This window comes from Cyprinodon variegatus, unplaced genomic scaffold (genome assembly GCF_000732505.1).
Source record: "Cyprinodon variegatus isolate N-32 unplaced genomic scaffold, C_variegatus-1.0 Scaffold1156, whole genome shotgun sequence".
NCBI lineage: Eukaryota > Metazoa > Chordata > Actinopteri > Cyprinodontiformes > Cyprinodontidae > Cyprinodon > Cyprinodon variegatus.
In genome coordinates, this window is record NW_015151609.1 from 82,233 (window position 1) to 98,558 (window position 16,326).

Here is a 16,326-nt window from a genome sequence, read left to right on the forward strand (position 1 = left end):
TATGTTTAAACATATTAAAAAGAATGAATTTTTATGGTTGGAAAAGACCACCAGATGCGTGCCGGTACTACACTTTCGTAAACATGGAGCACGCTGGCCTGTGACGTCATCGAGTCCTCTACTGTGCATGCGGGACACTTGCATTGTATGACTGCTGTTCACACAGGAGATCACATACAAGTCACATATATTTGGAAATATGAACGGCAACAGGGGAAAAAAAAATCAGATTTCACAAAATAATCGGAATTGAGCATCAAGGCCTGCAGTGTGAACGTAGCCTAAAAGTGTTTTCGCATTCAGCAAAAACGGGGGATACTTAAAGTATGATAATGAAAATGCTTCACACTTGTTTGAATATTTGCTGCGACTTACAAGCTAAAACCTTATCTATTTTACATATCTTCATACCAACTTTTCTTTGGGTATGATGTATTTCTTTGGGGGCCAAATCAACTGTCTCTTATAGACACTGTGAAACACTGAAACGTGTGTGCTCTTGCACTTTTGCACTTTAACAGCTAAGTTCAATTATTCAGACATTTCTGCAGAGCTTTCCTGATGAGACTAACCCACCTTGACTTTGATCCCTGAGGGCATCACAGACCCTGAAGTGGTCTTGATTCTTTACCCTGAAGTGCTCTGCTGATTAATCACCATAGTGTCAATTGGGATATCGACTCATCAGTCAATCTAAACTACACCATAAAGGTAGTTTTTTACATTGTTGTTGTTTGAAAGGTGTGCAAAACTGGTGACGTCTGAGTTCTGATGCCTTTTTCTGTCTAAAATATTTAAGCTCCAGGAAGGGACAGCTCCCTTCAGCCCTGTCAATCCCTATGTCGGCAAGGTGTCACTGTAGTCTGGCAATCAGTCAGATTCTCTTGACTGGTTTGTGTTATACATCCTGCAGACAACAAAGGAATTTATAAAACCATAAATATTTTTTCTCCTCACAATGATCACAACAAAGCGCCAGATGATATGTTAACAGTGCAATCTTCCCCTCAATCTGTTTTCACATTTCATGTTCTTGAGCATCTACCAGCACAGCAGATCTTGGCTTGGTATTATTCACCCATTCTTTCCACATGTTTTCTGTGAAGAAATTGAGAACAAACTGTCAAGTAGTTCTGGATTTAGTTGTGATAGTGCAGAACTTTACATTTCTACAGATTAACTAATTTTGTTATTAGTGAATGATGATGATGAAATCCCTTCACATCTTTATATTTCTAGTGAAGACCAAAAGGTTATGAGCCGGATATTAAGAACTGTTTTATCCATTATATACCTTGTTGAAAACTCCAGTTCTGTCAAGTGAAGTAACCCCATATCATGATGCTGACACATGTTGGTATGTTTTCTAGTGATCCTCTGGGTTGTTTTCATTCCAGATCTACCATTAGGGTCCTAATTCTTGGTGTCTGGAGAACTTAATCCATTCAGTGCTTTAGAGAATGAAAGCTAAGCCTGGATATTTCTTCTACATAGTGAGGAAATAGAAAATAAAAAATATAGACACACATTGAAGTCGGATTTTAGCAATATAAGCCTCTTTGGAAGGAAAATTACCTTCCTTTCAGTTGAAACTCTCAATAGTTATTCTAATATACTATAATTACACCACATGATTAAATAAATGCTAATATAAAATGTTAATTCTTAAATAAAACATATTAAAGAATAAAATAGGTAGGAATCATGTAACGATACTTAAAACAAAATAAAACCAAGCTCAAAAATAAGGGCTTGAATGCCTCAATTGCTAAAAGCCAACCATGACTATCCAGTTCGGTGCAGATGCAAAATTTCACCTCCCCACTCATCAGATGGCATTTCAGGACATGTGTAATGTTTTTTGCCAATGCCTATCACCCTTTCACCATGTGTGGGTCACATTCATACATTTGCAGAATGGATGTGTGACAACGCAGGTCATGGATTAATCCGATCTACTCCGTGCACCGTCAGTAAAAGCCTTAAATCTGCAGCTTGATCCAAAGCTGCACTGGTTTTATCAACCTTTAAAATGTGCCATACAAATAATATCAAACAGGGAGGCACGAAAGGCACATCAAAATGTAGTGAGAACATTTATAGGGAGAGTGTTTTCTATTAGAACTGAATGTCTCAGTCTTTGCTTCGAGCCCACAGAGGGTTTTCCTGATGCAGATCTTGGTTGAAAAAAAAGGTACAAATGCACTGAACGACGATATGTGATTTGTGATCAACTTAAAGGAGAAAAACATTTCAAATATGAAACAAATGATATAGGCAGCAATGCATTGATATAAGTTGCCTACTGTAGTGTAAATATCTGCATGTTTTACCTTTAAGAGATTTTAAACAACCGGTTAGTGCAAATGTTTCGATTTGTACATTAAATTCTGTAAAAGCCTGAAACCATATTAACAAAAATTTTGGTTCACATAAAGCTACTGTAGTCAACTTTACATTTTGAAAAATCTTACCACATTTTTACAGAATAAAGACTTTTAACTGGCTGGTCGTCAGTGTGAAGTAACACTGTCACGATGAATAAGTAACAGATTTAGTTTTGGTACACTCAAAACAGATGTGCTCCAATTTCTACCAGGCACCACTTCCCTTACAATGACAGAAAGCATCAAGGGACTGTTAGGACTGGACTGGCTTACGTATGTGACAGAGAGTGTAACAGATTAAGTGTTTAAAAAAAGACAGAGGGAAATGGAAAAACGGGTGCATTAAATCATCTTCGAAGATGTCTCTGTCTTCAATCCAGGAGTGGAGATGATTTTCAAGGTTAGAAGTTACAGCTTGACCATTTTATCCTTTGTGGGTTTTTCTCGACTCCCACATTTAACGAGGTGACTCAGTTCATTGTTTTTCCACTCATCGTGGTGTGCATCATCACGTTCATTCTGTCTTCTATCTCTTCTCCAGATAACACAAATACCAAGAGAACCGAAAAGACCCCTACCTCTGTTCACGACACTGATAGCATTTTCTAAAACAAGAGCTCCTCATGCGTGCAGTCCATTAGGCCCTGCCATACAAACAGACCTGCTTTGTTGAGGTGTTATATCAACAGGGCGACCTCCCCTCTATTCCTCCCCAGCTTCCTTGGGCCCCCCAACGGCAGGAGATTGATGTCAACAAGGAATTTTGGTCCCACATTTTCTCCTGCCTCCTCCAGACCAAAGGCTGCCCCTAACAAACACTTGCTCCAGCACAGTGTGGCCTTAACAGACCCGTTACCATCGCAATCGCCGCTACTCTCTCCCCGCAACAGGTCTGCACGAGCACCGGAAACACTCTAAGTCACAAACAGATACGGTAAACAGCACCAGGAAAGCCGAGCATGTGTGCGTGCTTGGGGAAATAAGCCGTCTTGTTCTATCAACAGAGTTGTTGCTATGAGGGGTGGATCAGCATGGTTACATCATTTGTGAACAGTGTCGTCGCCAAAAAGAGCTGCCAAAAGAATTCGAACCAGCTAAAAAGTGACCTTGTTTTTTAGGTGGTGCTTGTCAAACATTCACAAGAAACAGGAAACAAGAACCTGCGAAGCAGCTGCTGCTTCTAGAGTTGTGCAAAGCTGGACAAGTGCGAGGGGTTTGCAAAAATCACACCCACCACGTCGACGACAGAACGTCATCTGCAAACCAGTTTCATAAGAAGGATACTTAGGAATTCAGTGGTACAAAAAGTGTGTCCAAATGCTTCAGTCCACTTTATTTTTCGTCATATTTAAAGCTAGGTAAATGAAGAGTATTAGATGTAACTAAAGGAAAGCTAGATCCAGATTTTTTTTCTTTTTATTGAAATTAGACTGTATGTATAAATTGTATTTCATTAGCAAGACTATATAGAACTTAACTTCATGCTGTGGCGGTAATGCAGACATTTTATTCATGTGTGTTGGACCAGGGACAACCACTTTAGAATTTATTTTATTTGCAATTTCTCTTATTTTGTTACCTTATGAGACTATATCAACAATATGAAGTATTCCCTCTATTGTTTTCTACTATACTGCTTTACAGCTACTAAACAAAAAGAACAAACAGTCTTAAATCGTAGGCCACCAGATTTTATCTTTTCAGAAAAAAAACTGAGCAAAGACCAGTTTCCTCCGAATTAAGCCTGTTTCGTGGTTGCCGTGACCCGGATGACAGAGAACTTGCACAGGCATGAGACAATTATATCTTTTACTGTTGGTCAGTTTTTTCTTTTTTCATTTAAGAAAAGATCATCCGTGACTCACTGAACATGAGGTTCTTTCAGTGACAAGCCATGAGTCAGAGAATAAAGTGTTTACAGAGGAACAAAAGGTGTAATAACGACATTCATCCCTTTCTTTCACATAATGTTTGGGTCACGGCTGTTGTTGTCATCCTCATGGTCCATAAATGATATGATGACAGAGAAAGAAAAAAAAAACAGGTAATTGTTGTGACTGTTGGATGTACCGATTGGTAACCCATAAACATCTTGAGAGGATTACTTCTTTTTTAATTCTCATAGGAAGTTGGTTCAATAGTGGCATCTCTAATCAAAGAGGAAGACCAGTTTAAATAGGAATGACCTAACCTTCAATTGGAACTTTTTTCAGTTTTTTCCATGATGTGTTGATGTCTTAAATTACTAGCTTAATTACCGATCCATCAAGCATTTGTAGGCTCACACATCAGCAGTGTTTGCAAATTGTTCCCTAAAATCAACACTTCCTAAGTCTGATGCAATAAAATATGTCAAAGAAAACATCACGGTAAGACCAGTGGTTAATTTGGGGAGCTCAGACAGAATTATTTAACAACATTAATGTCGGGCAACAAAAGAGCAGTGTTGCTGAGCTGAAAACAGACAGCTGCTTTTTGAAATATTACGATAAGATTAGGGGGTTTCCATAACTATTGTGGCTTTTGTTCAAGAACATCCTGTCCATAATAATTACTTAAACTATTATGAACTTTAACAGGGGGATTAGGAGTTTTCAGTCACAACGTTTCCCATCCCATTCCCATTTCATATTACTGTGAAGCAGCTACACTGGTGGTCCAGGCTGGGGAATACAGATGGCCTTCTCTCCAGGCACCCTTTAGAGCAATCTATCTGAAACATTCAATAGGGCTACACTTGATGCTTGTGTGTAGATAGGTTTACGTGGGGGAGTTAGTGAATGTGCAGGAAAGTGAGGTTCCAGAAACATGTGTGAGCAACTGCTCAGGGAATGCTAGCCATAACATCCAACAACGAAAGGATCCTTCTGAGAGAGTTATTGGTAAAGCTTGATGAGAAAACAGAGAGGTGAGCAGAAAAACAAAACACATACAGAACCTCTCTCTATGACCCTTTTCCCTATTTTGTCCCACATAAAAAAATACAAATTTCAGCATATTTATCAGAATTTTTATTAAAGAATGACTCCATTCAGATTGAGTTGTGAATGGAATTGGTTTGTTCAGGTCAAACAATTTATAAACATTTCAGGGCATTTTCAGTTTAACTCTGACAAAGAGCTAATTCTGCTGCTCATTTCTGGATGAATAAAGTCAAAATGTATTTCCACTGGATGACAATGATTCCAAAATGGGTCCAGTCTCAGTGATTCCTCCTAAAAAAGAGGTAGTTTATCAATTCCTCACCCTGCTAAAGGAGGATAACATGACAAAATGCGAGAACGTTACAACAAGTAAAATACCACCATGAACAAGCCTAAAAAACCAGCAGCTAATAAACACCACTCTCTATCGATGCACTAATTCAGCATTCTGATATAAATAAAGGCTGATGTTCAACTTAGCTTGTGTCTGAATGTTTCCTGCCATAATGCTTGGAAGGTGGTTGGAGGATTAAGAGGTGAAGAAAGTTGGCTGGACCATGCCGGTCCTATCACCACAGTCAGCGTTATTCCAACTTGATAAGGATTATGAAACAAATAAAATGTATAAAAATCCTTTCTGAATGTGTAATGACCTGCAGGGAAGACTCTGGTTTGGCACCTGCGTATCACTATGTTCACTTAGTCTCAAACTCAAACAATTAAACATCTCCAACTCTACCTCTTGCACAACATCAAGCACTCAGCAAGAACTTCCCGAAGTTCTTGGCAGAAATCAGCAAAAATAGCTCTGGCTGAGAAATTTCTCTATCGAACCATATTTTGCTGCAGTTGCTGCAAGTCATTTAGGATGTCTTATAGCCTCCTACAGGCTGAGCTGAAAACTTTTGGTATATTCCCCTTTTCAGAAAATAAACAGATCAGATTGAGCACCAGAACAAAAATTTCCATAGTTTTAAATCAATTAATGTTCGTATTTGACTAATTATATTTTAACACATGGCTATGCCTCAATCAAATCCATAGCTTTGACTTCTCTTTCTGGCTGTGCAGAAGATAAGCAACATTTTGCTTACTGTCAATGAACACATTAAGGTCATTGTTATTTAGTAAAAAAAACATTTACAAACAATTGTCAGAGGAATAAATTAAAGAGGCAAAAGTGGCTCCCTATTACCTTTCTTTTATTTTTTTTCTCAAAAGCAATTTTTTTGGGGGGGCGTCTGGAACAAAAAGGCGGATTGTAATGTTGGAAAAGGTGCAAATGGAACCTTACCCCCACTTTTTACAGTTTACCTTATAACTGGTAATGCTATGTTGAAATACACTGTGTGACAAAATTTACTTAACTATCATGTTTTAAAGCCATCTTTTTTTTTTGTTATTTACATTGGAAGGGGCAGCACTTGTCTGGGAGCAGAAAAATGAAGTTGGTGCACAGAAAGGAACCACCTGCAGTAAAGAGCTACAGTGTACCTGGTTTGGCGCTCTGGCTGCAGGCTTGTCTTGGTGATTGGCAAGGATAAGGAACGGTAGTGTGCAGAGCTGAGGGTGCTGCAGAGCCGAGTGGAGCTGATTCCTCGCTGCCTCAAGGTCCTCGTCTGATGATGCACTATCCAGGACGAAGATTACACCCTGTGACCCCTGGTAGTAACGACTCCAATATTTCTTGATGTTGTCAGCTCCTGTAGACACATGAGGGACTTGTGAATCGTTGTGTTTACTAACATGGGATCCCAGCTGCTCAAACTAACACCAATTCTGGCGATGGAGAAGGGTCAACAGGTTTTGTAAATTATTAGGTCATCTTTAAAGCCTTCATGCTTATATAAGGATAAGAAGACTCAGACACTAACAGATTAACATCTCAGACATCTTCACCTCTGCAGTCTACTAACAAAACTAGAGCACAACAAAAAATCCAGAATATAATCATTCTGGAGCCAGTTCTTAGCCCTAGACACTATAGTATCAAACATATAAGACTCATGCATGCTTAATTTTAATTAGATTTTATGTTACAAACCAACACAAAATAGATTTTGGTCTTCCATAAAACACCTGGATTCATTCTAAGATCAATTTACAAATAAGGAAATCTCTTAATGACAAATGGATTTTTAGAGGCATCAGGAGGCAGTGAACACCGATATGCATCATACCTGTTAGATTTCTACCAGTAAAATCTTTTGAAAACCATGTATTATTTCTTTTGAAAAAATAATAAGTGAAAATGACCAAAGGATATCATTACTTTTTCAAGGCACTACCTGTACAGTTAAATTAAATCTGTAAATTTGATGTATTATCTATTTTAAAAGCTATTTTTCACAACTGAAAATGTTCTCCAGGCATCAAATAAAACGGCAAGTTAACTTTAGAGATTGCAAGACGTAGTAATTCAGACAAGAAGAACAAGATGTCCTGCAACAGATGGCCTGGCCCCCGCCGAGCCTTACTCTCAACATCATGGAGTCAATCTGGGATTATTAAAGGAGATAGAAGCAACTGAGACTGTCTAAGTCTACCGGAGAACTGTGGCAAGACTTCTGAAATCTTTAACACAACCATCCAACAAAGCGCTGCCACATTTTGTCTTGCGTTCCATTCTGCTTGGGTGAAAAAAATCCATTCATTTTTTGGTAATTTATGGCTTTATGTACCATTAGTGAAAACACAGCTTAGTTTGCTTAGATTTATTTTTGTCAAACATATATATATATATATATATATATATATATATATATATATATATATATATATATATATATATATATATATATATGAGGTTTGCTGTATTATATAGTACGTATATTAAGTGTATACATTAAGTTGTGATTACTTCTTTTTCACTAAAAACTAAGAAAAGGAGAAAAGTAACGGCCGGGCGTTGATAGCCATCACCTTTTCAGATGCCGGTAACCTAATAGAAACCATATCCTGCACGGTCATATCCTTAGTGGCTCTGGAAGACTTTTACCCCAAAATCTGTTGTGTGTAACCAAAGCCAGCTGCTGATCCTCAGCACATTTCAATCAAATTTCAAAGCAAAATGAAAGGACTTGTGAAAATCCAAAACAGACACTGTCTGGTGTACACTTAAGTTTTCATGGTTAATAATTTTATGCTTTGTTTATTCAAATTATTTTTCCAATGGCAAGATTCTTTGTTTGACTGGTTCTAAATGCATGACACATAGTCTTGGAAATTAACCGTGAAATATCCCGTCACATTACACACTTCTCAAAACCACCCTCCTCCGTTTGCTAAGGTTACTTCCATTGCAATCTGGTGAACTTTTGTTTTGTGTTTTAGTTGCTCATAGTATTCAACCTGCCAAGAAATGATGAGCTGTGAGGGAGGCTGTCAAAAGTTTAAACATCACGTAGTCCTCTCGCTGACATTTACCTCTCTTCCCTTCATGCTTCTCCCCTCCCCTTCCCGTTTCTTCCCCCAGTCAATCCACTCACACCTCTCAGTGGAGTGAAAAGCTATCAGACAAAGTGGCACTTGAGAGATTGTCTAGGAAGTTTTGTCTTTGCCTGGAAATGGTGGAATGTCTGTCATGCCTTTGGATCTTGTTGGCAGCTTCTGCCACCTATTGGCCTGACATGAAGGATTTCTGAGCATGATGTCACGTCACAGCCTCCTTTTAATCAAATAAGCACATCATGAGTAAGACCTTTTTCTCAGTTGAGGATTTTCCTTCTTATTTCCAGCTATAGAAACATGATTACTAGTTGCAATAACATTTAAATGTGGATGGGACTTTTAAGCAGCTCATAATGCTGGGAGAAGTGAAAACAGCATGCTTCTCATTGTCTGTCCCAAGAACTGAACCATGAAATGAGAGATTTATCTAATTCGTCCCATGACAGCACAGATTAAATAATGAATGGCTCCCCTGTAATAAATTAACAGAGACACGAACTACGTTGGTAGAATTACATGAACAAATTAAGAGAAACTTGAACCTCCTTCCAATCATCAACCTGTTATAAGAACTACATGGTATGAAGTGAAATCTTCTGGCATGTGAGCGTTTCAAGGGAGGTTTTCAAAAGCCTTTGCACTTGTCTTGACTTGACGCACTAAGCTGCAGGGTTAAAACGTGGGAAAAGGAAAGTAACAACACAAGTTATTATTGCTACTAATAGCAGAAGAGCTTGAATTTTTAACTAGGACTAAATACAATAAAACATGTGTTGTGTCTCTATTATATAACCGAGCAAAGAGGAGGGAGCCTTCGGCCAAAAAACATTGGCAAGACCCATTATCTCACAATGCTCTAGCTGCTTGTGTGGTTTGTTCAAGATTTATAAACAATGATGTGTCAGGTGTTTTTTTTTTAATACAGACATACTTTGTTTTTCTCTTACTGGAATACCAAATACCTTTAACTTTGCATATTATAGAAATATCTCCCTTTGACTAAATAAGCTGTTCTATTTTTACAAGAAGCCTTTTGGTTTGCAGCTGGTTCCCTTTATGCACTGACCCTTGTGGTTCAAACATTGCAAGTATAAAAAGCAGGCATGGGGTGGTTACTAGTATAAATTAAATATTTTAAGCAATATTGTGCAACTTTTAGCCACTAGGGACGCTACCTGTAACTTCCAGGATAATATCTCTTAAAGTTCCCAGGATTTTCAGCACAAAATGCCTAAAAACGCCTAAAAAGGCCTCTCCAAATTCAAACTTTTATAACTCTTGAGGCATATGGATTAAAAATAAAGTTCTGGACTCTATGTAAAGAATACACTCTAGTTTTCACCTGTACATCATTTATAAGTCCACTGCTGTGTAAGTGGCATGATTCAAAAAACAGCTCTGAATATAAAAAAAAAAAAAAAAATTCTCGCCTGGATTTTCTATGTGAAAATAATTAAGAATTGTACTCCAGCAGGCCAGGAAGCAACTATTTGACACAATAAAGACACTGTCTTATATCCTGGCAAGCAACCTTCCAAATGTGATTGGAATATCTGCAAAAATAGTATTTCTACAAGAGCTCCTCTAAGACTAGGCCATGGCACCACTTTTGAATACTTCATCATAGAAACATCAGTGAGACCTCTTGGAAAGATAACACTTGGAGGAATCAGACTAAACTGTCAAAATCTTTCAAACACACGTTTTATTGAAAAATAAATGAATATAAAAGGCAAAAACAAGTCTTCAGTGAAAAATCTGACTATGATGCATGTAGTGAGTCATCTTTGCAGTGAGTCATCTTTGAAATTTAGGTTCCACCCATATAAAGCATATATCGTCGTAAACGGCTATTCATTGGCTACACATTAATGTCAATCACGTGGAGCTGAGTTTTTACTGGGTGGAATAGTAGGGCAGAGAAGGAAGTCAAAAACTGTAAGAATGATTGACGCCGATTGACTTTCTGCTGTTCCAGCCTGCCCCCTTCATCCTGTAAAGCCGGGTGTACACTGTGCAATTTTTTTTCAATCGTTGCACGCAGCTACAGTACAGCTCACACGGTACAACTAAACGCAGGGTTTAGTCGTACCGTGTGAGCTCACAGCTCACGATTTTGTTCGGCCCGATGCTCTCATCCGACCTACCTGCTCACACTGTACGACTAAAAACCACGTCGGTTTTAGCTCCGCAGTGAGATGGAGCTGCTCTGTAGCTCTCTATCCTGAAGCCAAACAAATAGAAGAGGGATATTAAGCTCACTACAGTCAACCGCGTAGCCTTGGCAAATTGTGCAATTTTGTGCTGAAAGACCTGAAATGAAAAGGCGGCGAAGTATTTGGAAAAAAGACATGGCTGAGCAGACGAGGCTACTACGGTCTGTCAATTTTACAGACAGAACTGCATTTCACTCATTGCAATCCTGCCATGCTTCTGTGTTTACATCTGAGAGGAAGAATAAAAAGAAGAATCCTTGTTTTTAGGGCATGCACCCTGAGCGATTTGCCCACGACGGTTGGGAGAAAATCAAACATGTTTGAATCTCACGATTCCTGATCGGATGTGGTCGTGAGAGGCTGATCGCCCCTCGTAACCCCCTGTTCACTACACGACTCACGACACACGATCAGGCTGAAAGTTGGCCCGATCGAAAGTTTCTTGCATGACTGAAAAATCAGGCCGAAAATCGCAGTGTACGCCCGGCTTAACTGGTCAAACAAGGTGTCAATCAAGCCAGGACTTCCTGTTTGAACATGTGATAGCATCGAATGCCTTGTTTTTGGCATCTTGTAACAGGAATTTTGAATCAAAATAGCAAAATGTGGTGGTGTTTGTTTCTTGAAGATGCAAGTTATCCAGCAGTATTCGTGCCTTTGTGGATGTTACTGGATTATTTTTTTGCTTGCTGTTTCGAGCAGAAAGAGAACAAACTTGGAGGCAAATATTGGCGGTTTCACCTTGAAACTCTTGCATGTTTCCGCTGTCCATAGCGTTCCTTGACAGTGTTGTTTCTAAGTCACCAATTTAGTGCTACATGGTCCCAATGGAATTTCCTATTGGGAAATTTGTGTTGTAGATATCTGAAAATTACCTGGTTATTATTTTTTTTTATTAAGTGTTATTTAAGTCAAAAAACAACTTTAAAAAACACAACAATACACACATTCCCAAATCAATGCATCTTAAATGAAAAGGAACAGAAAGAAGGACAAAGTTATGATCGCAGCACCTTAGTATAACAAAAGTAAAAAACTGTGTGGATTCGTTTTTTATTGGAGTTTTCTTTTACTAATCACAGCAACTCTGGTCAGATACAGGTTGATAAACAATTTACTGTCAAATAAAACTTTTTAAGCTTGTGGATTATAGCTGGTCTGTACTGGAGGTAAAGGGAGAACCACTTGTATGTTCCTCTTACTGCCACCCACTGGACTGGAGATGTAGTGCAGTTTCTCCCATGTTGATTGCCGAAGGGATTCCAGAGGAATGGGAAAGGATGCTTATGAATTACACGCGATTCCTATTCCTGACTACTACAAATCCCTGGACTGTAAATCCTTGGCATTCAGTGGAAAAGGGGCTAGAGATAAAGTTTTCGACTTTGTTTGTGTGATTATGAGAGAATGATCTTAAAGTTATAGGCAAAAATCTTTTAAATACTGGCAATGAATTTTACTTAAAAAAAAGAGAGTTCAGATCATCATAATAATTATCATAATTGTTTAAAGTGTTGGTATTATCGGCCTCTTATTTCATCTTGTAATAAACCGATCCAATATTAAGGCTTGGATTATTTGTGATCAGGTATGGTCTGGTTTGAAATTCTTACAGTACATTAATAAAGCAAAAACGTTAAGGTACATCTATTCATCATAGCAGTTATACTAATGATATGAAAAAGACCTTGTTGTAATAGTTATATTACAACATTGAGAATATTGACTTGTTCACTACATTTTATTTTGCAGACCGGTTCTTCTCCAGCTTCTGCACCATAAAACAATATTTTAGTTAACTTTGAAAGCAATGGCCAGGACATGTCAAGTTGTAATACTGGCAATCACCAACTCAACAATTTATCTCCAGGTGTTCTTAGTTTTTCGCAGTTTTCACTTCGATAAATGTTGCAAGTTGTTATTTTATTCACTCCTATTTTAACTCACCAAAGGTTGGCCAAAGAAAATCCCTGCAGTGAGTTTAATGAAAAGCAGACAATACTTCTTACAAAACGAGATGGCTAAAATGCACAAAAGAAGGGAAGGCTGGCAACATTTGGTGGGACTTCTGGGTAAAAAAAAAAAAAAACGGAAAGTTGGCTTGTGAAGTGAAAAGAAAAAAAAAAAACACTTTGGCTGCAGATTGTGATGTTAACCCGATTCAGAGTAAACAGTTTCCAGAGTGAAGTTTGGCTCAGATAAAACATCAGACCTTCTTATACATGCACATAGTTGACAACAACTGTTGATTTCAACAATCCAGCTCTTTAATCATTGCCTGCCATTTAAACCCTAACTCTACATAGTTGAGACAGATCCATCACATCGTACTATGACTGTTACAGCTGTTCAGAGTTAAGTAATGGGGCTGGCTAAAAGTGATACTTCACCACATTATTGATATTTATATAACATCATACCCAACCCCATTTAACATTTATCCTGTTGAGCCTGAGTTACCAGGAAATAAAAAGCATGTTTAAACTTCTCCCACGATTTGGACCATTGAAACTGAATGTTTAGAGTTTATGAATGTTACAGAAATTTGACCACAGAGCAGTTTAACCAAATCTTTCCCAAGACGCTAACAGTGATAACAACAGTGACTGTCTCACACCGTTCGGTCAGCATCAACAGGGGATAATCTTGAAAGAGGCTCTAAAAATAGAGATCAGTTTCATACAGATCCTCAGAACTGTGAAATTCAGAACGTCAACTCCGATCATCGACTTTAAACCAATGTGGAAATTTACAAATTACTTTACGGTTGCAAAAACTCCCCCCGCTAGGCATAGGAGCCCAAACTGCCAGGATACATGATAGCATTCAAGAGTCACATCTGATCTGTGATGACTACCTTGCACTGGTTTTGTTTAAAGATGGGCTTGCATACTTTCATCGCCTGCTGTTAGTTACTGGCAGCTGATGGATTGTCTGTCATCTTACTGCATCCTCCTCCTCCTCTCTTCGTATGCTCTTTGTGGTTATATTTGCAGTGGCAAGTTAAGTCTTAGCATATTTCAACTCTGTATGCTTCACAAGCCATGAATGCATTCTTCACTGACATCAGACACGCATGTGTTCATTCACAAATAAAATCAAATACCAGGCTTAGAATGACACAGCAAAGCCATTTTGTTCTACCAACAAATGTTTTCTTAAACAGCCAGGTGCAAATATTGTGCGGTTTATTTAAACAAATCGATCCTCCCTAAATCCCAGAGCGTAACTCCCAACAGCAGCCATAGCACTAAAGAACAACAGCAGTGAGTTGTGATTATTAGGACCATGTTATCAGCTGTCACTGCGTGACATGAATGCACACTGTGAAATTGCCCGTCTAGACTTGACGTCATATCACTATCCACACACACACACCCACCCACCCGCACACACACACCAGAGGTGCCCTTCCCACCTAATCCTTATACCTGACACTAGCCGAGTAACAAATGCTTCTGCCAGACAAAAGATCAGCAGATTCAGATTCTCGGTGTGAAACAGTTTCATGAATAAAACTCAGGCGAAGATACATGGCAGCTTTACATGTTTGAAAATCAGAATGCAAAGTTGTTGTTTTTTAATCAACAATTTAAAAAGAATCTAAATGTCATCTATGGCAGCAGAATTGGCAAATGCCAGATGGCCCCATGGAAATACTAAAACAGAAATAAAAAAAAACAACTAAACCCTTTTATTTGAGGAATTTTTTTTTTTACCACAGATGCCGTAAAATCACCAGAGCTAAATAACATCTAATACTGAAAATAACAAATGTAGGTTTTCTTATGTCATGGAAAACTTCCACATAGAAGAGAGCCAGCATTACTTGGTATCCCTTTGCTGTGGTGTATTTATCCTCTGGTGCAAAATATTGGTGTTATATGACTGATGGGCCATTAATCAGTGTTTCAGAAAGGAAAGGGGCAGAGAGAAAGAAGGTGGACGGACATAAATGTCTCCTTGTTGGACATCCAGACAGCTGTGTTGAGCACGGACAGCCCATCTCTACCTTGCCACCAGAAAAAACAAACAACTTCTTTCAAAGGATTATAACACTTTTTATTTCCACTTGAAGTTGATAGTTCTAGGAATAACTAGAACAGGCCAAAAAATGTGTTAATGAGGTGCCTAAAAAGTAATTTATGAACAAGAACTAGAAACAGCTATTTCCGTGTGTTAATTAATGCTTAGTGAAGAGAAATAAACAAAAAGATATCAAGTACTATTTAGAGTCAGGATTAATCAAGTATGAACTTCCTAACTTCTTATTTAATTTAAATAATATTTTAAATATTATTGCGGTATTACATTCTATTCCATTACACCATTTCTTTGCATGTATTAAAAGGTGCAGAACCATGTTATATGTCTTCACAAAAAATACCAAATCCCAGTAAATCATGATAAGATAAGGTGACACACCAAGTGTCTGTTCTGATAGTGTTAAGAATTTAAGCTTTGAAAACGATGAGCAGACATTGACAGACAGAATTATTAGGAAGCCAGATGGTGACAATTAACACAGCTACTTAATAAAGCCCCACCATTCCGCAATCCCTGGCTATAAAGCGGCAGCTTGACATGGTCAAAGATCGGCACGACCTACAGCAACTCCATGTTAAAGTGAATCCTCCCCAAAGCCTCCGAACAGAACATCAAGGGGGAAAAAATCTCCTTTTCTACAAAACACAGACCGGGACACAGCATCAGGGTAAGACATATGTTTAACAGTCTTGCTCAGAGACCCAGAGTGCAGGTTGTGGGAATCAAACCTGATATACGCAACCTTCAATGTGCACAAGCGCATTGCTCTAACCACTAGGCCAACACTTCCCTAAAAGTTTAGGACCACAGGTCAGATTCAAACCTGGGTCAGCCACATTGAGGACTAAGGCCTCCGTATATGGGTTGTGCGCGCTACCGTGCCACAGGTTGATCATGATTGATGACCAGCTGACCTTTAAAGATCGTTTTACCTCCGTTTCTCGATCTTGTCGCTTCAAACTACTAAACATAAGAAAGATCCAGCAATACCTAACCCAACATGCCACCCAGCTCCTGGTGCAATATATTGTTATCTCCCACCTGGACTACTGTAACCCACTCCTGAATGGTCTCCCAGCTTGTATGATAAATGTTACAAATGATCCAGAACGTGGTAGTGTCTGGTCTTCATTCAGCCCAAAAAGTCTCACCTCAGCCCTCTGTTTATTGAGCTTCACTGGTTACCCCTTGCTGCTCCCATCAAAATCAAGTCCCTGATGCTAGCCAAGTGCTTAGGGGTACCGCTCCTGTCTACTTGAACCCTCTAACAAAGGCATATGTCACAACTCTGTCTCCGCGGTC

General features: G+C 38.6%; 1 protein-coding gene across 2 annotated transcripts in view; it reads right to left on the minus strand.

The window, feature by feature from the left end:
- The window catches only part of arl15 (ADP ribosylation factor like GTPase 15), a 123,653-nt gene that overhangs the window by 50,828 nt on the left and 56,499 nt on the right, over positions 1-16,326 (minus strand). For both annotated transcript variants that reach the window (XM_015400868.1, XM_015400867.1), the window contains exon 4: positions 6,806-7,014. In XM_015400868.1, the coding sequence (XP_015256354.1) occupies positions 6,806-7,014 (209 nt within the window). The remainder of the gene's footprint in view (positions 1-6,805; positions 7,015-16,326) is intronic.